This window comes from Alligator sinensis, unplaced genomic scaffold, assembly GCF_000455745.1.
Source record: "Alligator sinensis unplaced genomic scaffold, ASM45574v1 scaffold404_1, whole genome shotgun sequence".
Classification (NCBI taxonomy): domain Eukaryota; kingdom Metazoa; phylum Chordata; order Crocodylia; family Alligatoridae; genus Alligator; species Alligator sinensis.
The window spans coordinates 3,115,546-3,126,544 of NW_005841839.1; the positions used below are offsets into that span (position 1 = coordinate 3,115,546).

The 10,999-nt window shown below is 46.4% G+C and overlaps 1 protein-coding gene across 1 annotated transcript in view; it reads left to right on the forward strand.

Moving 5' to 3' along the window:
• Positions 1 to 633: 633 nt before the first annotated feature.
• The window catches only part of LOC102375177 (ectonucleotide pyrophosphatase/phosphodiesterase family member 7-like), a 60,109-nt gene continuing 49,743 nt past the window's right edge, over positions 634 to 10,999 (forward strand). Inside the window, exon 1 of the mRNA XM_006015585.1 lies at positions 634 to 889. Coding sequence (XP_006015647.1) covers positions 634 to 889 — 256 coding nt within the window. The remainder of the gene's footprint in view (positions 890 to 10,999) is intronic.

The following is a 10,999-nucleotide window of genomic DNA, read 5'->3' on the forward strand; positions in this document are numbered from 1 at the left end:
GCCAAAAAATGACAAAATTACAGGCAGTTTCATGCATCCCCATTATAGCCTATGAGCGAAACATCGAAACAGCGTTGAAACAGTGAAACAGTTTCGACGAAACAAAAAGGAACAGCAGTTTTGAAACAAAACAAAACTCAAAATGAAACACTGTCCTGTCAAAATGGACAAACGGAAGTCAAAATGAATCAGTGCTGTTTCATTCGGCCCTAACAGGCACGTGCCGACAGTGGCTCAGGCCAAAAGTCAGGGAGCGTTAGAGCAGCTCTTGGCTGCAGGGAAGATGTGTTGGGCAGGCATGGCCAGTCTGGGCAGTAGCTTCAAAGGGAGGGGGTTTAATTCCCCCCTCCCTGTTCCACCGGCATTGACCCAATCCAGGGTTTGCCTGCGGCTTCCCGCTTATTGCTGCAGCAGCAGGGGCAGGGGCATGGCTAGATGCCAGCCGGCACGGCCACCTGAGGCAAAGGGGACAGGGACAGGGTTTATTCCTCCTCCATCCCCTCTGCACCCCTTCTGACCCCTCTGCACCTGTGAACATCCTTATCTAGCTTGAGCTTTGCTCTCATTAACCACAGATAAAAAGGAGAAAAGCAGAACTACACAGGCTCCTACTCTTCTCTTAGCAATCTCAGCATGAAGAAACTCAGCTGTCTCGTACTGCTGCTTGCCCTCCTGAAACTAAATGCTTGCCATCCAATTGGTAGGAACCAGAAGGAAAAGAACTTTAACAAACTGCTTCTTGTTTCTTTTGATGGATTTCGCTGGGATTATGACCAGGATGTTTACACACCAAACATGGATCGTCTGGTAAATGAGGGAGTGAAGGCAAAATACATCACCCCTCCCTTCGTGACTATGACTTCTCCATCACATTTTACAACCATTACTGGTAGGTCCTGTCACAAAGCCTGCTCAATTCTTTTTCACTATTCAAAAATTGTGTTTACTTTTAAAACAAATTACTGATAAATTGACTAACCCTTACTGGCTAATCTTAATTTCATCATTTTGAATAATTTGTTAGCACAGCTGCAATAATTAAAAGTAGGCTTTTGTTTATTAATAAAGATATTCATAACAGATAAGGAATGAGCGCTGGGGAAAATAGACCTGTTTATCTCAAGAAAGAACAAACCCGCCCCCTCCTCTCCTGCTCACACTCTCAATCTTTCTAATTCATTCTATGGCATTTTTGAGAGCCAAGATGACTACTGTAAGTTTTCTTAACTAAGACCATACTGTGCCATCCAAATTCCAATGAATGCAAGCACAGCTGAGGAAGTTGAAAGATTATTGTGTTTTCCTCACCTGTCAAGATCATTTGGAGTAGCTAAATATCCCTATAAGGAAGAGTAAAACCTAAAACCAAAAGGTTTTTTTTATTAGTATTGTACATTATAGCAGCACCAAAAGTCCAGATCTAATTGGGGTATCACTGTGCTAGATCCTGCACAAACACACTTCAAAAGGTAGTCCCTGCTCTTAATTTAGAGTTTAGCTCAGTTGCTGTGAAGTTGTCATAGGATTCAGTGGTCACTGAGCAGGTTTAAGTGAGGACAGAACTATAACTTGTTTCTAATTTACAACAACCATCGTAAACTAAGAGTACTATCACTAACAGAAAGAATTAAAACTAACTGAAGACTGTGTCTAAATGCCCTAAACTGATGGGAAAATCTCAACCTGTTACAGGTACAATGCTTTCTAGAAAACAGTTCCAAGTCTGTTTCCATTTCATGGTGCCTGTTGTAAATTAGACAACAAGTTATAATTCTGTCCTCACTTAAACCTGCTCAACGCCCACTGAATCCTGTGAGAGCTTCACAGCAACTGAGCTAGACTGTAAATTAAGGGCAGGGACTATCTTTTGAAGTGTGTTTGTGCAACATCTAGCACAGTGATACCCCAATTAGATCCAGACTTCTGGTGCTGCTATAATATACAGCAAAAGCTTTGTTATGTGGCACCCATGGGGAATGGGGGGTGCCGGATAACAAAATATGCCAGTTAATTGAGAGGCCCGAACAGGCGTCTTTGCCTGTTTGGGCTGCTGCTTCTCCCGCTGCATCCGGAGCGTCCCCCCACCTCCCACCGCATCACTGACCCTCCCACAGGCCCCGTGGGCTCCTGCTATGCCCTGGGCCGTGCTATGCCTTGGGCTGTGGGGGCTTGGCAAAACCAGAAGTGCCACGGTTTCACTTTTACCTTACAAGCCAGCATGCCGGTTAATAGAGCATGCCAGCTTGTAAGGTGCCAATTAAGGCAGCTCTTACAGTACCTAGATCATCCCTGACCAGTAACTGTCCAACCTCTTTTGAACACCTCCAGTGATGGAGAGTCCAAAACTTACCTAAGCAGTCTATTCCACTGCCTCACTATTCTAATAGTGAAGAATTTTTTCCAGATATCTAACTAAATTTATTGTGCTACATCTTAAAGCCACTGGTCTGCAACCTCCACTTTGCAGCAAGAGAGAAAAGGTGCTTTCCCTCTTCTTTATGGAAGACCTTCAGCTGTTTGAAGACCGCTATCATGTCCCCCCCTTAAGCACCTTTTCTGCAAGCTGGACATGCATTCACCTTTTGTACGGCTGCATCACACTGCAGACTCATATTGAGTCTGTGGTCTACCAAGACTCCCAACTCCTTTTCCAGCCACCCAAGTGTCCCCCATTTTGTATCTGTGTTTTTTTATTCCTCCTGAGGTATAGCACCTTGCATTTGTCCACACTGAACTTCATCCTGTTAGATCTAGCCGAGCTTTCCAATAAGTCGAGTTCATTCTGAATTGCATGCTCATGCTCCTACATGTTCACAATCCTTCCTAGTTTTGCCATAGAATCATAGAATTATCTGCAAACTTCCTCAAGAAGCTTTCTATGCCAGCATCCAAATCATTAATAAATATGATAAACAGCACTGGGACAAGGCAGACCCCTGTGGGACTCCACTTGAAACCTCCTGCCATTCTGCTATGGACCCATTAATAATTACCCTTTGCATGCAGGTATTGAGCCAGTTAACTATCCACCTTGTAGTAGTTTATTCAGTCCATATTTCTCCACTTATTTTATGAGAAGTTCATGTGGAACCTTGTCAAAAGCCTTGCTGAAGTCCATGTTGCAGGGGTTCAGGGTTTTTGAACCCAAAAGCTTGCTTAATAAATATTCTCCAACTATTTGGGTTGGTCTAATAAAAGATATCAAATTAACTCAAGGAACCTTGTCTTGCTGAAGTCCAGATACTCTATATCCACAGCATTCCCTTCACCCACCCAAGTAGTTACTTTGTCAAAGAAGGAGATCAGGTTTGTTTGACATGATTTGTTTTTCATAAATCCATGCTGGCTGCTTGCAGTCAGCCTTTCCTCCTCCAGATGCTTGCAAACGGCCTTCCTTAGGATATGCTTCAGCAACTTACCAGGTATTGAGGTGAGGCTAACTGGTCTGTAGTTCCCCAGGTCCTCCTTCTTGCCTTTTTTAAAGAGGGGCACTACATTTGCCCTTTTCCAGTCCTCTGGTACCTACCTGTCTCCCATGACTTCATAAAGATCATTGCCAAGGGCTCTTAGATCTCCTTTGCCAGTTACTTTAGGATCCTGGGATGAAGCTCATCTGGCCCTTCTGACTAAAATTCATTCAGTCAACAAAAGCTCTCTGATTGTCTCTTTTGTTATCTCCTTCCTCAGCTTGCCACCTTTTTTATCCAGATAATCCCTATTAGGTGTCTGGAATCTTAATTTTTTGTGAATACTGAGGCAAAGTAGCTGTTGAGCAGCTCCATCTTCTTTGTATCTTAGGTTAAGAGCTCCACTTGGCTTGTTAACAGAGGACCCACAGCCTCCTTGGTCCTTCTTTTCTGGCCAACATACTTATAGAACCTCTTTTTATTGTCCTTAACCTTTCTTGCCAGGTGCAGCTTCTTCTTTATCTTTGCCTTTTTGATTTTGTCCTTGCAGGTTCTTGCTATTTCTCAGTACACATCCCGATAACCTGCCCATTATTCCATTGTCTGCATGCTTTCTTTTTTGCTTTTGAGGCATTTTAGAAGCTTCCTGTGCAGCCACATTGGTCTGTTGCCATTCTTCTTGTGCTTTCATTGTGTTGGGATAGTTTTGTGTTGAGATTCCAATACAGGCAGTCCTCGACTTACAACATTTCGTACTTACAACGTTTATAAATTGACACCCTGTTTCAACTTTCTGACATCAGTTTCAACTTTGCAATGCTTGATCCGATGCCACACTGTGTCACCCATCTCCCTGGAAAACATCTGTCCAGACTTCCTTGGACACCTTCTTTAAGTAAGCAGTCAAGACTCCAGAAAAACATGCAGACAAGACTCCTGAGAAGACACCAGCCAAGAACCCTTCAAAAAGTCCAGCAAAGTCACCTCAAAGTCCTTCCAAATCAATATAATTGCTATTTACAATATAAATACATTCATGTAGCTACATTACTCATCTATAATTGATTGAGTATAAAATTCTGGGTTATTTTTGGTAAAAATAGGGTATCACACCTTGGTTCAGGAGCCACTCCCCCATTTATAACATTGTTTCCTATGGAAAAATTGGTTCCAAGTTACAATGTTTTGACTTAAGACGTGGTTTTCAGGAACTAATTGTTTCATAAGTCCAAGGACTGCCTGTACTGTGCCCCTTAGAAGCTCCCAGCCCTTTATTCTTTAATATATCTTCTCTTGACACCATGCCTATTAGCTCCCTGAGTCAGATGTAATCCACCTTTTTTTAAATCTAGCATCCTAATTTTGCTGACCTTATGCTTTCTCTGTCTCAGGAGCTGGAATTCATTCATATCGTCACTTCCTCCCAAGTTACCTATCACCTTCACACCCTCCACCAATTATTCCCTGTTGGTCTGGTCAAGATCCAAGATAAATAATCCCCTAGTTGTATCCTCTCTTTTCCAGAAGAGAAAGATGTCCTCCATGCAAGTTAGGAACTGGCTTGACATTACGGACTCCTATACACATCCACAGAGCTTGCTGGAAGTCCAGCACATTGGAGCAGGCAGGATTAATCGAGTCTGCTGGAGCATGGAAATTGATCTGCTCTGGCAGCCTTCTGTGTCATGTGTATCAGCGTCACCACAAATCTCTGTGTTGAAAAAATGGCAGCGGGGCACTTTGAAATAAAACATGTTCAATGAGCTTTAACTCAAAACTCCCTGCCACCATTTTTTCAGTGTGGGGATGTGCAGTGACACTGATACATGTGACGCACGTGTGCTTTTAATTAGCACAGCTCACCAATTAAAGCACCCAACACTGCGTCCTGCAGCACATGTAAAAATGGCCTTTATGTTTGGCTGCATTATTCTTTCAGCAGATGTCTGGAAAATTGAAGTCTCCTATCAGTATCATCCCATAACTTTTGGATAGATTTGTCATCAGCTTGAAGAGTGCCTCATCCATCTTGACCATCCTATTATGACCAGGTGACCTATCACCTGGACAAGGGAGAGGAGATTGATGTCATATATCTTAACTTTAAAAAAGCCTTTGATCTGGTATCCTGTGATCACCTCATGGCAAAACTGGCCAACTGTGGCCTTGGGTCCACCACGATACACTGGCTGGGGGATTAGCTACATGGCTGGACCCAGAGTGTGGTGGTTGATGGAAGTTAATTGTCATGGTGTGCTGTGACCAGTGGGGTCCCTCAAGGCTCTGTCATTGGACCTATATTATTCAACATCTTCATTAATGATATGGACATTGGAGTCAGAAGTGGACTGGCCAATTTCACCGATGACACCAAACTTTGGGGTAAAGCATCCTCACCTGAGGACAGGAGGGTGATCCAGGCTGACCTTTACAGGCTCAGGAAATGGGCAGACAAGAACCTGATGATGTTTAACACTGAAAAATGCAAGGTTCTCCACTTTGGGAGGAAAAACCCACAGCATGCTTATAGGCTCGGCAGTGCTATGCTAGCTGGCACTATGGACAAAAGGGACTTGGAGGTCATGATTGACCACAAGATGAACATGAGCCTTCAATGCGATGATGCTGCTAGTAAAGAGAGCAAAACGCTAGCTTGCATCCATAGATGCTTCTCAAGCAAATCCCAGGATTTCTTTCTCCCCTTGTACTCAGCCTTGGTGAGGCCACAGCTGGAGTACTGTGTCCAGTTTTAGGCTCCACAATTCAAAAAGGATGTAGAGAAGCTTGAGAGAGTCCAGAGAAGAGCCACGTGCATGATCAGAGGTCAGGAAAATAGACCTTATGATGAGAGGCTGAGAGCTACAGGACTCTTCAGCCTGGAAAAGCGCAGGCTCAGGTGTGATCTGATTACTGCCTATACGTTTATAAGGGTACTCACCAATATCTGGGGGAACGTTTGTCCACCAGAGCGCCCCAAGGGATGACAAGGTTGAACAGTCATAAACTCCTCCAAGACCATTTCAGGCTGGACATAAGGAAGAACTTCTTTACTTTCCAAGCCCCCAAGGTCTGGAATAGCCTGCCTTTGAAGGTGGTTCAAGCACCTACTTTGAACGCCTTCAAGAGAAATTTGGATGTTTATCTTGCTGGAATCCTATGACCCCAGCTGAATTCCTGTCCCTGGGGCAGGGGGCTGGACTTGATGACCTTCCAAAGTTCCTTCCAGCCCTAATGTCTATGAAATCTATGAAATCTCCTCTTCCTGATTAGGTGGCTTATAATAAATCCCCACCATCATATTGGTGCTGCATCTTCACCCAAATCCATTCTATTTTGCCATCTTCTTCTTCCTGAATCAGGGAACAAGTATATGTGTTTCTGACATAAAAGGTAGCACCACTACCTTTTTCTCCCTACCTTGTCCTTCTGAAACAGAATGCAATCCTCAATGTTCATATTCCAGTCATAAGGGCTATCCCATCAGGTCTTAGTGGTACAGATCATATAATAGTTCTTTTCACAGGCTGCAGCTTCCAGCTTATCTTGTTTATTCCCCATACTTCTCATATTTGTATACATGCATTTGATGTATTTTGCATTTTGATCTCCTCATTTCCTTTTTGTGCCACTTGTTGCAGTCCTGTAGCTCGCTGGCCTTTTCACAGAGGTGAGTTGCTTCTTCAAGTCTTTTCCCCTCTGGACTTCATACTCTGTTGCTGGAGGGTTTTGATCACCATCCCCTGTGGAACCTTCCTTACCAGGTTGGCCAGATAATGCCCAAAGATGCTCTTTCCCATTCTTGTCAGATGGGTCCCATCTCTTGATAGCAGCCCTCCGTCCAAGAAAATCTACCTATTCTGAAAGCTGAAGCTTTCACATGGATATCACCATCTCAGCCACATGTTCACTTCCAGGATATGACAGTCTCTGCCTGGACCCCTGCCTTCCATGAGAAGAATCAATGAGAATACCACTTGTGCTTCAAGCTCCTTAATCCTTCTGCCAAGAGTCTCATAGTCACCTCTGATCTGTTCAGTGTAATTCCTGACCGTATCGTTGGTCCCTATGTGGACCATTAGGAAGGGCTAGTGGTCCAAAGGGTGGATGAACTTTGGCAGACTCTCTGTGATGTCCTGAATTTTGGATCCAGGCAGGCAGCACACCTCCCAAATCTGGATGACAAATTGGTACCTATGTCCAATGCAGAAGGAAGTCACCATCCTCCACCACTCTTCTCTTCCTTCTTGGGGCTGTGGTCCTGGACCCCATGTCCTTGGGGCCTTGTACTTCCTGCTCTCTGGGATGTTGCCTCCTCTGCCTAATGCCTGCAGATGTTCCTTCCGCTGCCTCTTCCTCAGCAGTTCACTATAGAGTGCTTAAAAGAAGTTGCTGATTTCAGTCGACTCCTTTTCAATTCTGGGGGCCCTCCTTCTTTAAGTAGTCACATGCTGCCACTTCTTGCCATTGCCCTTTGGCCCCTCCAGTACCAGCCTAATGTAACCCATCATGAACCCCAAGTGCCTTTCATCCGTAGCGTACTGCATCCAGTTTTGGGCTCCACAATTCAAAAAGGATGTGGAGAAGCTTGAGAGAGTCCAGAGAAGAGCCACGCGCATGATCAGGGGTCAGGAAAACAGACCTTATGATGAGAGGCTGAGAACTATGGGACTCTTCAGCCTGGAAAAGTGTAGGCTCAGGGGTGATCTGGTGGCTGCCTATAAGTTTATAAGGGGTGCTGACCAGGAACTGGGGGAACGTTTGTTCACCAGAGCGGCCCAATGGATAACAAGGTCAAATGGTCACAAACTCCTCCATGACCATTTCAGGATGGACATAAGGAAGAACTTCTTTACTTTTCGAGCCCCCAAGGTCTGTAATAGACTGCTGCCGCAGGTGGTTCAAGTATCTACCTTGAATGCCTTCAAGAGAAATTTGGATGTTTATCTTGCTGGAATCCCATGACCCCTGCTGGCTTCCTCCCCCTTGGATCTTCCGAGGTCCCTTCCAGCCCTAATGTCTATGAAATCTATGAAACTCTTGTCCAAGTAACCTTTCTGGATACCCATGCTTCCAATCTGTGAATCTGCTCCTCCAAGTCAGACACCAGCTTAGATTTGGTGTAGATGACCCTCAGAGAGGAACACAAGCATGGTACATCTGATACAGGTCACAACAGACCCAGACTCCATTTGTGCCTCCTTTGCTCCTTTTCATAGTATCATAGTGCTTAGGGTCAGAAGGGACCTAAACAGATCATCAGGTCCAACCCCCCACCCCGGGCAGGAACGAGTGCTGGGATCATATCACCCCAGCCAAATATCTGTCCAGCCTCCTCTTGAAGACCCCCAAGGTAGGAGAGAGCACCACCTCATTTGGGAGCCCATTCCAGAGCCTGGCAGCCCTAACCTTGATGTCCGGCCCGAACCTTCTCTCTAACAATTTGTGGCCATTATTCCTAGTAAGCCTGGGGAAAAAGAGCCTTCCCCAATTCCCATGGGTTCCCACCGGTGAGTTTGTAAATGGCCACCAGATCCCCTCTCACCCTTTTCTTGTGGAGGCTGAATAGGTTCAGGCCCTTTAGACTCTCTTCATAGGGCCTGCCCCACTGCCCCTTGACCATGTGAGTGGCCCTCCTCTGGACCCTCTCAATGCTAGCCACATCCCTCTTGAAGTGCGGCGCCCAGAACTGGACACAGTACTCCAGCTGTGGCTTGACCAATGCCACATAGAGGGGAAGGATCACCTCCCTGGACTTGCCTGTGATGCATCTGTAGGTGCATGACAAGGTACGGTTTGCTTTACTGACTGCTTCCTCTCATTGGTGGCTCATGTTCATCCTGAAGTCAACAATGACTCCAAGATCCCTTTCTGCCACCGTATGGACCAGAAGGGTGTTCCCCAGCCTATAGGTGCATTGCTGGTTCTTTCTCCCTAGATGCAGCACCTTGCACTTGTCTCCATTGAATTCTATCCTATTCTCATCCGCCCACCTCTGTAATTTGTCTAGATCTAGCTGGATTCTGTCCCACCCCTCCAGCGTGCCCACCTCGCCCCACAACTTGGTGTCATCAGTGAATTTGGACAGCGTGCATTACACACCCACATCCAGATGGCTGATAAAGATGTTGAACAGTACAGGCCCCAAGGCCAAGCCCTGGGGGACTCCACTGCCCACATCCCTCCAGGTTGAAAACAACTCTCTGGGTGTGACCATCTAGCCAATTTGCCACCCATCTGACTGTGTATGCATCAATGCCGCAGTCACCTAGTTTTTTTAAGAGATTGTGGTAGTAACCATGTCAAAGGCCTTCTTAAAGCCCAGGAAGATGACATCCACACCGACACCCTCATCCAGGGACTTTGTGACCTGATCATTAAAAGAAACCAGGTTAGGCAGGCAGGACCTGCCCTCAATTAACCCATGTTGGTTGCCCCTGAGCATTACCTTCCCTGCTAGGCCCTCGCAGATGTGCTTCTTGATCATTTTCTCAAAGGTCTTCACAAGGACTGAGGTAAGACTGACTGGCCTATAATTGCTGGGGTCCTCCTTTCTCCCGTTCTTGTAAATGGGGACCACACTGGCCCTTTTCCAATCCTCTGGTACCCAGCCAGTGCCTCACGAGCGCTCATACAGCTGTACCTTGGAGCACACCTATGCTGTCAGGATAAATAGAGAGAGGAGAAGGGAAAAAAACAAGTAACACCACAAGAACCTGTACACCAAGCACCCACACCAGGACCCTTGCCCATGCTTCCACGCACCCACACACATACACATACTCCCTGCTCCCTGGTTCCCTCCTATGGTGAACTCTCTAGGCAAACTCCTTCTCTGTTCATTGCCCTCTGTTTGCTACTCCCATAGTTCGCTACAGGCTGCCTTTTTATAAGGGCTTTGTTTCACGGTAATTTTGGGTGGCTCCTGGAGCTCTTAACCCCTGGATTGTCCACATATTAATACCTTAAACTGGTTTTAAGCACTCATGATGTGGCTCAAAGTTACACCACTGCAGGGCAGGGTTATCTCTGATCCACACTACCCAGCTCCTATTCCATTAAGTTGTGGCCACTCCCCATAGATGTTCCACTGAAGCTGAAGTCCTCCAGAATCTGAGGTTGTCTCTCACCCCCACCCATAGAGCAAGGATAGAAGCCTGTCCTGTCTCACCACCCCTCTGGTGTCAACTCACAGTAACAGCTCCTAGCACTGCCCCTGATTACCAGGCCTGTAGTGGCACGTCACAGCTGTGCAGGTTAAGGACAGTCAGAGACGGTTTCTAGATGAATGGGATGCAGACACAGCAGCATGTGGAGCGGAGGCTCTGCCCTGATGCCACTTGCCCAGCCGGAGTGGGGGGTGCAGGATGCAGGCATGGCTCACTCCTGACAGAAGGGGGCAAGCTGCAGCAGGACATAGCCCCAGCTCCCAGTGCTGCTGCACCTGCCTTCCGCACCTCCTGCGCTGGCTGCCAAGCAGTGACAGGGCAGAGCCCCCGCTGTCATTGCTGATGCAGGTGCAGCAGCATTGGGAGCAGGGGCTATGCCCTGCTGCCAGCCAGAGCGAGCCACACCTTCATCGCATCACCCCCCCA